The sequence below is a fragment of the Gorilla gorilla genome, chromosome 3, assembly GCF_029281585.2.
Source record: "Gorilla gorilla gorilla isolate KB3781 chromosome 3, NHGRI_mGorGor1-v2.1_pri, whole genome shotgun sequence".
Classification (NCBI taxonomy): domain Eukaryota; kingdom Metazoa; phylum Chordata; class Mammalia; order Primates; family Hominidae; genus Gorilla; species Gorilla gorilla.
Window position 1 is genome coordinate 176,755,868 of NC_073227.2, and position 14,107 is coordinate 176,769,974.

General features: G+C 36.6%; 1 protein-coding gene across 6 annotated transcripts in view; it reads left to right on the top strand.

The window, feature by feature from the left end:
• GUCY1A1 (guanylate cyclase 1 soluble subunit alpha 1) overlaps window positions 1-14,107 on the top strand; it is a 65,069-nt gene that overhangs the window by 31,642 nt on the left and 19,320 nt on the right. For all 6 annotated transcript variants that reach the window (XM_004040540.5, XM_019025840.4, XM_063705619.1 and 3 more), the window contains 3 exons: window positions 5,069-5,130; window positions 9,383-9,441; window positions 11,695-12,404. In XM_004040540.5, the coding sequence (XP_004040588.2) occupies window positions 5,069-5,130; window positions 9,383-9,441; window positions 11,695-12,404 (831 nt within the window). The remainder of the gene's footprint in view (window positions 1-5,068; window positions 5,131-9,382; window positions 9,442-11,694; window positions 12,405-14,107) is intronic.

Sequence of the window (14,107 nt, forward strand, 5' to 3'; positions counted from 1 at the left end):
GTTTTTCAGTTCAGTTATTCTTTCATTCCAGAATTTTTACTTGGCTCTACTTTTGTGGTTATCTCTTTGTTGATATTTACATTTTGCTCATGCATAGTTTTCTTATTTTATTTAGTTGTCTGTGTTTTCTTATAACCCACTAAATTTCATTATATTGAATTTGTAATTCATTGTTCTTCATTTCTTTAGGGCTGGTTACTGTAGATTTATTTATTTATTTATTTATTTATTTGGTTGTATCATATTTCCCTGATTTTTCCTGTTCCTTGTAGCTTTGCATTGGTGCCTGCACACTTGAGTATGCAGTCACCTCTTTGCTTCTTTTCAGACTGGTTTGGACAGGAAAAGACATTCACCAGTTGGCTCAGCTAGAGATTTTGAGAGCCTCTCAAACATTTTCTATGGATGTGCATGTTCCATTCCTCTCTTTTCCTGCTGAGGGAGAAGTTTCTGGGTGGTGTGCCTTCTCCTGATCCTGAAGAGCCATACAGGCTGCTATAAACTTCCCTTCTCTTTTTCCTAGGAAAATGTACTGAAAGACTAGGATGCAATACCAAATTAAAATTGTATATAAAAAATTTAGTAGTCTATGTTGTTTGTTCATGAGTTTGTAAGAATAAGCATTAAGATTTGACTACAGTGTCATGTAACAGAGAGGGCAAGACTATAGGAGATGGAAGACGTATGTTTGGCATTAGTAACTAAAACTCCTCTCCAACTGAGATATTATCGTTATGGCAGTAAATGTTCCAGTGTTGAATACATTTGAGCTGTGTAGTCCTCAATCTAGATGACTTCAAACATCTACTTACCTTTGATAAATACTTGTTATGTTTTTTTACTGATTATTTGTTAAGTTTATAGATTTAATGCTTAGACTGCTATTTAGTGTCAGTTGTATTAATAATACAAAAGAAGATACTTAAAAGAGCATTTGACATCACAATTTTTGTTTTAGATAATCAGAATTAACTTCCTGGTTATATTTTTATTAGTGAACAGGTAAGTATAAAAATGTATTATCCTTAGCAAATGTAACATGTGAGAGGTCGTTCCCAAGTAATGGAATACTAGAGTTTTAAAAAGTCTTCTTGATCATCTAATGCAAACTTATCATTTCTATTTTAAGAAATAGAGACACATAAATTTAGATCTCTTGCTTAAAGCAAAAGATAACTGGAGAAATGGAAAACTCTCTGCATTTCATTCACAACCCATTGCTCTTCATAACATAATATAACATAATATAATATTGTTTGCTCTTTTTTCATGGGTATTGTTTCCCAATAATTCTGTAAGCTCCTTCAGGCATACTGTCTTGAAGGAGCTTTTAATGGAGCCACAGTCAAAGCAAATCAGAAACCACTTACTGAATTGAAATAATTGAATTGGATATGCTTACATAAATGATAAGATCCCAAATCAAGCACCTAGTAAGAGTAGGATTTGAAGAGAATCACGAGGTCTGTAGATGTGTTCTAGAATATTAGGTTGAAAGAAGAAAAAGAAACAGTATTACAATTTATCTTATGAATTAAAATATTCTTGGTCTAGAAAAACGTTAAACACTGTAGGAAAATTAAAAAGCCAATGAAAATAGTGACTTATCCATAAACCACACCAATGATATTTTTATTAAAATTCACATTGTTGACAGCAATGTTGCATCAAATAGCAGTTTTTCCTGAAGTATTCATATATGGTATATTTGTGGCAAAAGTACTTGTTTTAATAATTTAATCAGATCTATTCTTTGTGAAGCCAAAAGATAATTGTTTAGTCAAGAGAAACAAACTTGAGAGCACTACAAACTATTTGCATTGGGGAACAAGTGTCCCCTCTGTGAATCAGAAAGTCCACAATCTACAATACTTCAGGTTCCAGTGATTGTACAAATAAGAGGATCTGTTCCTCCAAAATTCAAAATAAAGGCTTTCCCAAATAGTAGGGCGTTTTAGTGATAGACAACTAAAAGATTTACAAAAGACTGCTACACAATATTTACATATATTGAACTGTAAGGAATGAATTTGGAAGGAAATATTGGATTTAGTTCTAAAATCTGAAACCAAAAATTAATATATAGAATTGTTGGGGTATGGAACAGTCCTGAAGTGGTTGATTTTATGTCATGAGGCCCTGAGGTTGGCTGTGTGTGACAGATCTCACTTATAGTTGAATCCTGCTTATAATTTTATTGTGGACTCATTATCTCAGGGTCAGGATATATCACAGGAGGTACAGCACCAAGGTAGGAAACTCGATGCACCAGCAGCCTCTACCAATAAATATTCTGCCTGGAAAACATGTGAGTTCTGTCTCTTATGGGTTTTGTTTCGAATTTACAAAATTTTTCCAGAAGAGCAATGGTATAAGATGAATGTCAATTTCCACAAAAGCCTGTTCACTCATAATATTGGTCAAGTATGCTACTAATGCTTTGCATGGACTTTATTCCTGTTTTTCTTTAGGAAAATAAGTTTTGATTCAAAATGGAAAGCCAAAAATACATTTGCTCCACCAACCTTAGCAATTGGAAGGGGACCATTTCTCCTCCCCTCTTACAATGATAGTGTATACGTTAGGAGGAAAAGACCAGAAAAAGACATTTCTGGTGGCAGTAGGAAGGAAATGAAAGACAAATAAAGATCTTGACTAAAAGGGTAAAAGAGTATACCCAATGGCTTAATCAGAGACATGAAGAGGAGTGGAGTATCTCCAGTAGCATTGATGAGGAAGAAGAAAGCATTCTTCAGTGGCAGAATTGGTTGGGTTTTCTTTCTCCCTGGCCCACAAAATGTTCCTGGTCAGGGCGAGCATGGTGGCTCATACCTGTAGTCCCAGCTACTTGGGAGGCCGAGGCAAGAGGATCACTGGAGCTCAGGAGTTCTTGGCTGTAGTGAACTGTGATCACCACTGCACTCCAGCCTGGATGACAGAGCAAAACTCTATATCCAAAAAAAAAAAAAAAAAAAAGAAGTTCCTGGTTCAGGAAGCAATTAATATATATATAAACAAATATAATTGAAATAGTTTACATTGGAAACAACCTAAATTTGTTTGTAAACAAGCTAAGAGAGTAACACCTTTATATCTGGCTTTATCACTTCACAGATAAAATTTTATAGATTAAGCCTTCAAGACTTTGAATAGCTGGCAGGTGGACATCATTCATTCAATAAATATGTATTGAACATCTCCTATGGATAGGTACCATTGTAGGTTTTGGATAGAGGGGTAAGCAAAACCGACACTCTCTGCCCTTTTGGAACTTCTATTGTAATGGAAGAGACAGATTATGAAAAATTTACAAAGTTGGCGAGCAAATGCTACGAAGAAAAACTGAGAGCTCAGGCACAAAGGCAGCAACCCTTATTTTATTAAAGACTTCTTTTTTCATATGAATATATTTTGCAGGAATGAATAATTCATAGCCACTCATGCTTTCATGGATTTGTATCCACATTAATACACTGTTAACTGGAGTAACTTTCTACTGTACCAAGTAGATGGTTCTTGAGATATTTAAACATTTCAAGCACCCTGGCTGATTTACTTCATGTATAGTGTCACTAATTTAATGTTACCTTCCTTTTTCCTTGATGAGAAAGATGTCTAGGAAATATGCCCATAGTTTCTTTCTTGAACATGTTTCTCAACTGCCCTTTGCCTTTACATAGCTCACCAAGCCCGACTCAGAATCTGCCCTCTGGATGCGTCTTCCACCAGCTTTTCTTTCATCCTGTGGCAGATAGTATCCTTTCTCTCTATATCTGAACAGTCTGAAAAATTGTTCCACATTGTAAATTTAAATTCTCTTTAATTTTTTTCAGCAATTGTGTTTTCTTTCAATACATTTTTAAATTTTCTTTCTAAGCTTTGTATGTGTACATTTAAAACTAAAAGCCCTTTTCATAACTCATGTCATTAAAACAGAACCTTGCTCTATTTTGGTTTACTCCAGTACCTCACTTGACTGGTGGAAACTCTACAAGAGATATAAATAGTTTTTAAGGAAAAAGGAATTTCTTAACTTGGGACAGCAAAAAATTTTTCACTTTCCTCTGGGGAAACTATAGAAAGAATCAATGGTTCTATATATATAATATATAGTTTTATATATATATCTATATATACACACATATATAGTAAGAGGGAGGTACATACATAGATACGTATGATTTTTACATGGAATATATAAAAATGGACAACACTGCTTATCAATGCTCTACTTTCCACTTATTTATTAGAGACAATCAGCTGTTAAGATAAATTAATAGCTACTCAACATGTATTTATTAAGCATAAAAGCTTACATGCAAATGTCTTACAAAATAAGAAAACTCATGAAATTCTCAGAAATCAATAAAAGAAAATAAAACCATAAGTATTTGATGAGGATTATTGGTTCAAAGAAAGGAAATCAGTATAAGCCAAGGTAAACCCAAGGCTCATTTCAAATAAATGATCAACTAACTTTGGTGACAGATTAGATTTAAGAGATCAGAAAACGAAGAGACAGAGATAACTCCAGAGTTTGCTAGACAAGAAGATGATATGAATGTATAGTTAAGGGCAGAGAGTCACTGGGGCAGCTGGGTGTGGAGTTTGTCAAAGGAACAGAAATTTGCTTGGCTTGGTCCATGCTGAGATTGAAGTATTGGCCGCCTGTCCAGAGGGATTTCCTGACTCAGAGGAAGTGATGCCCATGGAATCCTATATTGCAGAAGACCTAACACTACCAAACTGAAATCTTCTGTTTGGGGTCACACTGAGCTCAACTATTCTGTGGCTGTCAGTGAGACCACCACCAAAGGCTAAACCTGTGGGCCACAACACATATCCAATCTCAGATTAGTCTCAGCACATTGCTTCTTCTCCAGTTTGAAAAACACATAGAAAATCACTTCCAGTTTCCAAAGTGAAAATTCATAACATTTATCATTCAAGCAATTGTATAATGTGTTTTATTCTCAAAAATAAATCTTCAGGATGCATTTTTAAATATATAATTTCAAACAAATTATTATATAAGGGAATGTTTAAAACATTTCTTTTGAACTTTCAGTTTGAACGGCTGAATGTTGCACTTCAGAGAACATTGGCAAAGCACAAAATAAAAGAAAGCAGGTAAGTCAAACCACTTTAGTTGTGTGAACCTCTTATTACAATGACTAATACTGCTGCTAATGGCCAGCACTTACTGAATGTGTCAACCCTTTATTGAATCATTGTGGTATGTCAGAAACTGGACTTAGTACTTTAGCTGATACTAATTTCAAAGTAAGTGCATCTATTTATCACATTTTATAAATGATTAAACTCAGGTTTATATGAAGTGTTTACAATCTTATAGCCGTTTAAGGAAAAGACAGAGCTGGGGTTCGAGCCTGGGTTTTTCAGAGCTATTATTTTAAGCATGTAGTTATAAACTGCTGCTTTAACAAGCTCCTGTAAGGCCGATTCTTTTGTACTAATTGGTAACTTCTAAAATATTTAACAGGTAAGTCATGGATCCCAAACAATCAAGACTTCCTGCCTGAAGGATGCTGCCAAAGTTTTGAGCAGGGTCCCAGCAGGTACCCCATCCCCAACACACATCTCAACAACATGTTAACACTTTAGTATCTGCATCAGGAGGAGGTAGAAGGATCAAGGGCTTAAGAGGAGGGGGACTCAGGGTTCCGGGGGGTAGCAGCTGTTTATTAACCCTTAGGGAAGTGTTTCTGTATTCTCCTAACTAGTTTGGTTGCACTGCAGAAGAACATCAGTTTTGTTTATACTTTTTTTTTAGTATTCTTTGAAATTTTCCTTTAAAGCATTTCTGAAGAGGCTTAATATAAAGTTACTTTTTATTTTTTATTTTTTTTTTAGAAACAGGGTCTCACTCTGTCATCCAGGCTGAATGCAGTGGTGCGATCATAGCTCACTGCTGCCCAGAATTCCCGGGCTCAGGCCATCCTTCTGCCTCAGCCTCCCAAAAAGCTGAGATTACGGGCATGGGCCTAAAGTTACTTTTTTAAAATTTATTTTTATTTTTTTGAGACAGGGTCTTGCTCTGTCGCCTAGGCTGGAGTGCAGTGCAATCTTGGCTCACTACAACCTCTGCCTTCCTGGCTCAAGCCATTTTCCCACATCAACCTCTCGAGCAGCTGGGACTACAGGCATGTGCCACCATGCTCAGCTAATTTTTGTTTGGGTTTTTGTTTTGTGGAGACGGGGTTTCACCGTGTTGCTCAGGCTGGTCTCAAACTCATGAGCTCAAGCATTCACCCGCGTTGGCCTCCAAAACTGCTAGGATTACAGGCATGCGCCACTGCGCCTTGTCTCTAAAGTTACATTTTTTAAATCTGATTTATTTAGTGAATCAAATACAATTTAGCACATTTACTGCTGACAGAAAATGTAATAGGGGCCAGGCACGGTGGCAAATCCCAGCCCTTTGGGAGGTCACGGTAGACAGATCACCTGCGGTCAGGAGTTCGAGACCAGACTGGCCAACATGGCGAAACCCCGTCTGTACTAAAAACACAAAAATTAGCCAGGCATGGTGGCAGATGCCTGTAATCCCAGCTACTCTGGAGACTGAGGCAGGAGAATGGCCTGAACCCAGGAGACAGAGGTTGCAGTGAGCCGAGATTGTGCCACTGCACTCCAGCCTGGGCGACAGAGTGAGACTCCATCTCAAAAAAAAAAAAAAAAAAAAAAAAAAGTAATAGACCCCGTTTTTGATTCCCTGAAATTTCAAGGATTATTTGGTCTATAAATAATAGAATAAATACTGGTGTTGAAATTTGCAGAACTGAACATTGAAGTTTTACAAACCAGTGCTATTGTCAGGAATGTTTTAACAATTCATTCATCTGTCTCCTACTCATGAGTGATCATCTGCTCTGTGGATCATATGTGCTTGATTTTCCTTGCTGACTAGCTGGTCCCAGACTGCAGGCAGCAGGACCAAGCCAAGAAGGGGTCATGGACAGGTCCAGAAGGAAAGAGTGTGAATCTATGTGTCTGACAGAAGCTTTGTTTACACGAGTAATATGAGAAGCATTCCAGAACACCTCTGACCTTAATAACCAGTCAAGCTGATAAGATAGCCTCAAGTCTCTCACTGTGCTACTGTGTCTGTCTGCTTAAGTCCTTGGCAGCCAGTTAACTCAAAATTTATTCTCAGGGCTTTGTGTTCTGAATCGTTCCTACAGCTTCTTGCAATACTCAGTTATGATGTGTTTCCAGCAGTGTGTCTCTTAAAATAATCTCAAAACTTAAGCCAACAATAATTATTTTTTTGAAATTTTTAGATTTTTGTTTACCACTTCCCTGATTTCCTTAAATATAAAAAAAGAAAACTGATTATAGTTTTAAATTGTCTTGATGAGAACTATTCAGTTGTTGAAACAAGATTTTTGCTCATAAGCCTGCCTGCTGATATGTTAAGTGGTTCCTCTGTGCTTTTTTTAGTTTTGGGGTATCCTCTTGTTTAAAGATTTTTTACTTCACTTTCTTGTTGGTAAGTCACTGCCGTTTTTATTGCTGTCAGTTTGCCAACTGCTGAACACAACTTAACTCTTTTTTGTGCTGCTTATTTTCTTCTACGAATTGACGAACAAAAATCCAATATATCAACCAATAAACTGCCCTTGAATGAAGGACTAGAGCTGCCCCCCTCCTCTTTTTTTTTTTTCAGTGAATGAGTGTTAGTACAGCCATCATGTCCCTCAGGATTGGTTGCCCAGAGAATTCTTGCTTAGTTTCTTTTTCTGGGATCTTTTGATCACATCATTATATGTATGAACTCATGCTGGTGTGTGTGTGTGTGTGTGTGTATTCGTATGAGGCACACATGTGTTTGCTGGTGCATGTGCAATGCTTACACCCACTTGTATTTTTTGAAGGTGAGGGTAGGAATTGTAGTTTAAATTGCACTATGTGCTGTTTGGACAAACTAAGCTTCGCTCGTTTGGCAAATTTTGTCATAATCACTCATCACTATCAGAAATCATCACAAACAATCAGGCAAACATGAATCAAGTCGTGCAGTTAAAACTGCAAAAAAATCTTATCAATAAAAAAGCATGCTATTATAGTCTCAATTTCTATGCTGTAAAACAAGTGCAGTAATTGCATGAAGAATAGGTTTCTTTCATTACTAATTTTTTATACAAAATCAAGGATTAAAGTTTAATATAATGATATCTGAGAGATAAATACAGCCTTAAACTAAGAAGCAAAAGATTCTATGTATTTGCTTTAGGAAAGTATATAATATTACTTAAAAGTGAATTCTATCTGTATGTAGGTTTTTCTTGGTTATCAGAATTACCATCCTCTTCTTGGCCACTTCACATTTGAGGTTGCTAGCCAGGGAAGGTTCTCTTGAGTACAGAGTCTCCTTGACCTACAGTGGAGTTACGTCCAGATAAACCCATCGTAACTTGAAAACACCCTAAGTGGAAAATGCATTTAACACGCTTAACCTACTGAATAGCTTAGCCTTGCCTACCTTACATGTGCTCAGCAACTTAAAGTAGCATAGAGTTAGGCAAAATCATCTGGCAACACAGTGCACTGTAGAGTACCAGTTGTTTACCCTCACAATTTCATGGCCACATGAGAGCTGCCACTGCCACTGCCCAGCATCACACGACAGCATTGTACTCCATACCTGTAGCATGGGAGAAAATCAAAATTCAAACTTTGAAGTACAGTTTCCACTGAATACTTACAGCTTTTGCACCGATATAAAGGTAAAAAAAAAAAATCCTAAGTCTGAGACTGTCTGTATTATTCTATGTAAAGTTCACTTTAAAGGTAAATATTTCTTATGAAGAATAACAAAACATTCTATGTCATGTATATTTTGGGGTTTTCCAACATTGTTCTGGATGGTATATGTCGTTGCTCCTTTCTCATAAAATTGATAGTCAAGATTTGCTTCTACGGAAAAGGGAATTTAAACTATTTTCTTTCTTTCTTTCTTTTTTTTTTTTTTTGAGACAGTCTCCCTGTGTTGCCCAGGCTAGAGTGCAGTGGTGGCTGATCTCGGCTCACTGCTACCTCTGCCCCGCCAGGTCCCGGTTCAAGTAATTCTTCTGCCTCAGCCTCCCAAGTAGCTGGGATTATAGGCACACGCCACCATGCCCAGCTAATTTTTGTATTTTTGGCAGAGATGGGGTTTCACCATATTGGCCAGGCTGGTCTTGAACTCCTGACCTTGTGATCCACCCACCTCGGCCTCCCAAAGTGCTGGGATTACAGGCGTGAGCCGCCGTGCCTGGCCTAATTTAAACTATTTTCTATCGTTGTTTCTGTATATTATAATCTGAACTTTTAGCATGTATTTATAAGTTTATAACTTAAGATATTGAAATATTTCCAGGAAATCTTTGGAAAGAGAAGACTTTGAAAAAACAATTGCAGAGCAAGCAGTTGCAGCAGGTAATAGAATTGTTTATGTAATTAGAAAGTATGCCATATACCTGTAGAACTCACATTTTCTCCAAAAATATTCATATTTATTTGTTGGTGACTCCCAGTATGAAGTGTTCAATATTATGTATTCTGTTAACGTAAAGAGTAACTCTTTTTGATACTATATGTTTTTGTTTGACCTAAAACATTTTCTCTGTTTATGTTTACTTGCTGAGGAGTAGATAAGGCTAGATGGGAAGCTGACTCACAGATATTCACAGGCTTTGATCTTGAACCTAACTAACTGTTCCTCATTTATACATCAAAAATTCTACTCAACAAGGTAAAATAAAGAATGCTTTTAAAGGTTAGGAGCAGTCATGGGAAAAAAGTTAACAGTATTCTCACATTAATGATTAGTTTGAGAGAAAAAATTGATATGTGACTTTGTCTTGCTGTCCTTTCCAAAGTTTCAGTACGTGAACCACGAGGTTGCATCTTTCTAAAAGTATAAGATATTGATAATAATAATAATGACTAACGTATATTGAGCCCCCCCAGAAGCAAGGCCCTATTCTGAACATAAGCCCCACAACAGTGCTATGAAGAGGGCACTATTCCTTTTCCCACGTTACAGATAAGAAAAAATGTGGTACTCAGAGTGTAAAGATTAAAGGAGATTATAGAAAGGGAAGATCATACAGAGCACCCTTGACATAACTAACTCCATCTTTAAAAAAGACTCCATTTTGTATTTTGTAGGGCATTTTGCCAACAAAAATAGCATGTTTTATTTAATAAACAAATTTTAAGAAATGAAAACTACATACAACAAGATAAAAACACAAACACACTTTTCCACTATCAGTTCTCACCAGAGGACTCTGTAACTATAAAAAATTAAACCTTCAACAACTCAAAACGGTCGTCCTAACTGACACCTTCTTACATTCACTCATGATGAAAACTGGACATCTGCCACCAAAGGCTCTGCCATCTCAAAGAGTCTTTCTTATAAGACAGCCTGACCCAAACCAAGACTCCTTTTGTCTTCTTCACCATACCCACCCTCCTTTGTTAATTCTTTCTCCTTTCTCTTTTTCCTTTTGATGTTAAGTGTTACTTTGTTACAAAATATTTAACCTATAACATTTATATTTTCTATATTAATTAAGCATACTATTATGTATCGTTTACAATACTAACTGACTTGTGGAGTGACTTGAGCCTGTGTGCCTGCAGCTCTAAGAAACAAGTAAACAGAAAGTACTAAAAAAAACTGCCTCTTGGCAAGGCACGGTGGTTCACTCCTATAATCCCAGCACTTTAGGAGGCCGAGGTGGGCAGATCACCTGAGGTCAGGAGTTCGAGACCAGCCTGGCCAACATGGTGAAAAACCATCTCTACTAAAAATACAAAAATTAGGCAGGCATGCTCGTGTACACCTGTAGTCCCAGCTACTCTGGAGGTGAGGCATAAGAATCACCTAAACCTGGGAGGCAGAGCTTACAGTGAGCCGAGATCGCACCACTGCACTCCAGCCTGGGCGACAGAGCAAGACTCTGTCTCAAAGAAGAAAAAAAAAAATTGCCTCCTTAAAAACTTCATGTAACTCATGGCTTTTATGATAAAAAATAATATTAATAAAAGCCTAACATTGTAAAAAGTCACAGACATACAGAGGCTTATTTCTAACCTTATAGCACTCGTGAAAATGCTATAGATAGTAAATTATATATTCCAAGCAGACATTCATTCAGCTAACACTAAACAACAAGAATGCGATTTTATTCAGGAAAAAAATGCTTTGTAATCATTTCTAGACAAAACTGAGTTTCATGCCAGTAATTTTAAATTAACTTCCGTGTCTGACCCTTTTGCTGCTGGAAACCCTCATAGAGGAAGATCCTCTTCATGAGGATGGATTGCTTTTGTTGTTAACAGAAAGATTGGAGGACTTCTGCCAAAATGTACTTAGTACTGGAATTCAAATTGTTCTTTTGTAGTTAGGTTTCAGGGAGATAAAAAGTTGTGTATTATACTCAACCGGTCATTCTTTTTTAATGAACTAGTTTGGGATTTTTCTTCAGTTACTAGAATTTTAGAAGCTAACCTAGGTAGATAATTTGGATATAGGGGTTTCATTTTGGTTGGAAATGTTATTAGCAGATATAAAGGGAGCTAAATCAGCAAATAACGCAAGTTGAAAATAGGAATAATGGCACAGCTTTACCAAGGTGGCATATTTGATATGGCAGAACATGTATTATGTGATTTCAGGAGTTCCAGTGGAGGTTATCAAAGAATCTCTTGGTGAAGAGCTTTTCAAAATATGTTACGAGGAAGATGAAAACATCCTTGGGGTGGTTGGAGGCACCCTTAAAGATTTTTTAAACAGCTTCAGTACCCTTCTGAAACAGAGCAGCCATTCCCAAGAAGCAGGAAAAAGGGGCAGGCTTGAGGACGCCTCCATTCTATGCCTGGATAAGGAGGATGATTTTCTACATGTTTACTACTTCTTCCCTAAGAGAACCACCTCCCTGATTCTTCCCGGCATCATAAAGGCAGCTGCTCACGTATTATATGAAACGGAAGTGGAAGTGTCGTTAATGCCTCCCTGCTTCCATAATGATTGCAGCGAGTTTGTGAATCAGCCCTATTTGTTGTACTCCGTTCACGTGAAAAGCACCAAGCCATCCCTGTCCCCCAGCAAACCCCAGTCCTCGCTGGTGATTCCCACATCGCTGTTCTGCAAGACATTTCCATTCCATTTCATGTTTGACAAAGATATGACAATTCTGCAATTTGGCAATGGCATCAGAAGGCTGATGAACAGGAGAGACTTTCAAGGAAAGCCTAATTTTGAAGAATACTTTGAAATTCTGACTCCAAAAATCAACCAGACGTTTAGCGGGATCATGACTATGTTGAATATGCAGTTTGTTGTACGAGTGAGGAGATGGGACAACTCTGTGAAGAAATCTTCAAGGGTAAGGAAAACATAATACTATGTTGAATATGAAAGCTATTTCATATTTAAGAGCAAGAAACAAAAGGGTAAAAATATATGCATCACTTCAAATGTTTGATAAAACATATTTAAAACAATGATAAAAGAATTGTAAAGCTGTAATAAACTGAAAACAAAATTCTTTCTGCATTTGTTTGCTTACTTGATTCATTACTCCAAAAATATTTATTGAATGCAGTCTGCCTTTTAATATCTTTATGGAATGTTTTTTAATGAAATTTGATAAATGTTTATATAAAAATATGTTTTCAATTATCAAATAGCTGACTTAGGTTGAATAATAAGAGGTATTGTTTTACAACAAACAAAAGTCACTTGTTTCTTGTAGGAGGCAACTAAATGGATTTTTAATCAACATTTAATAGACATGAAAAAAACAAATAATTTATTTGATTAATTGTTACCGAATGTGGAAGTTAAAACATATTCTGTCATCTCATGGTAGAGAACTTTGGTAATTATTTAGTCTCAGGAAAGAAAGTTTGCTAACTCATAGTTGATAATACAAGCAAAGCTAAGAGAGAAGTTTCACACATGTATAACTTTAACAGAAGCACCATTTGTTCCCCAAAAGGAAAACAACTTTATTATTGTTTTTCTATCATAAAAATAATAAAATATATTGAGATGTTTAAAAAAGGAGTAATATTGAAAGGTGTTTATTGTAGCAAAAAAATGAAAAACTAATTATATACATTTTTTGTTTAAAACAAAAAAATGCTATTTTACAACTGCTTTTATCACGAAACAGTGTATTTTGTGCATCCTCCCATGTCATTAGATATAGGTCTATTTGGCTTTCTTGGAGTCTTAGTGATATCCCATCATATGGTTGTGCTCTACTTTATTTTATTTATTTAGACGGCGTCTTGCTCTGTCGCCCAGGCTGGAGTGCAGTGGCGTGTTCTTAGCTCACTGCAACATCCAACTCCGGGGTTCAAGCAATTCTCCCCGCTTCAGCCTCTCGAGTAGCTGGGATTACAGGCATGCACCACCACACCCGGCTAATTTTTGTATTTTTTAGTACAGACAAAGTTTTGCCATGTTGGCCAGGCTGGTCTTGAACTCCTGACCTTGGGTGATCCATCCGCCTCGTTCTCCTAAGCTCTACTTTATTTAACTAGTACCCTATTGAAGGATATTTGGGTTGCTTTTGGCTTTTTGCTGCAAGAACACACATGCACATCTTTGTCCACATGTGTGCAAGGAAACCTTCTTGTGGTCCAGGATGATCACTTGAAGCCCCATCTCTCTCACGACAGAAAAAAAATATTAAGATAAAAATCTTACCTTTGGAGGCTTTTTCACTTCCATACCTGCCAGATGGAGCAAGTACTTATGGGAGAAGTGGGGAAGAGAAGAGAAACATGCTAAAAGAGAAGGAAGCCAAAAAAATAGAACAAAGAAAAAAGTAAGAGGGAGGGAAGAAGGAAGAAAGGAAGGACACATTTTCATGACTACCATATTATACAAAAAATAGAACTTCAGATTAATCAAGTGAGACCATTAAGAAGAATATAGTAGCAAAAGCATCAGCACGCTGCTTAGTGAGAAAGCCTTGAAGCAAGAGCGTTTTGTATTGTTCATTGTAAATCTTAATTTCTGTGTAGAGTATACTCTAATATACTCTTCAAACATCTGCACGCATTTTAGAACTCATAG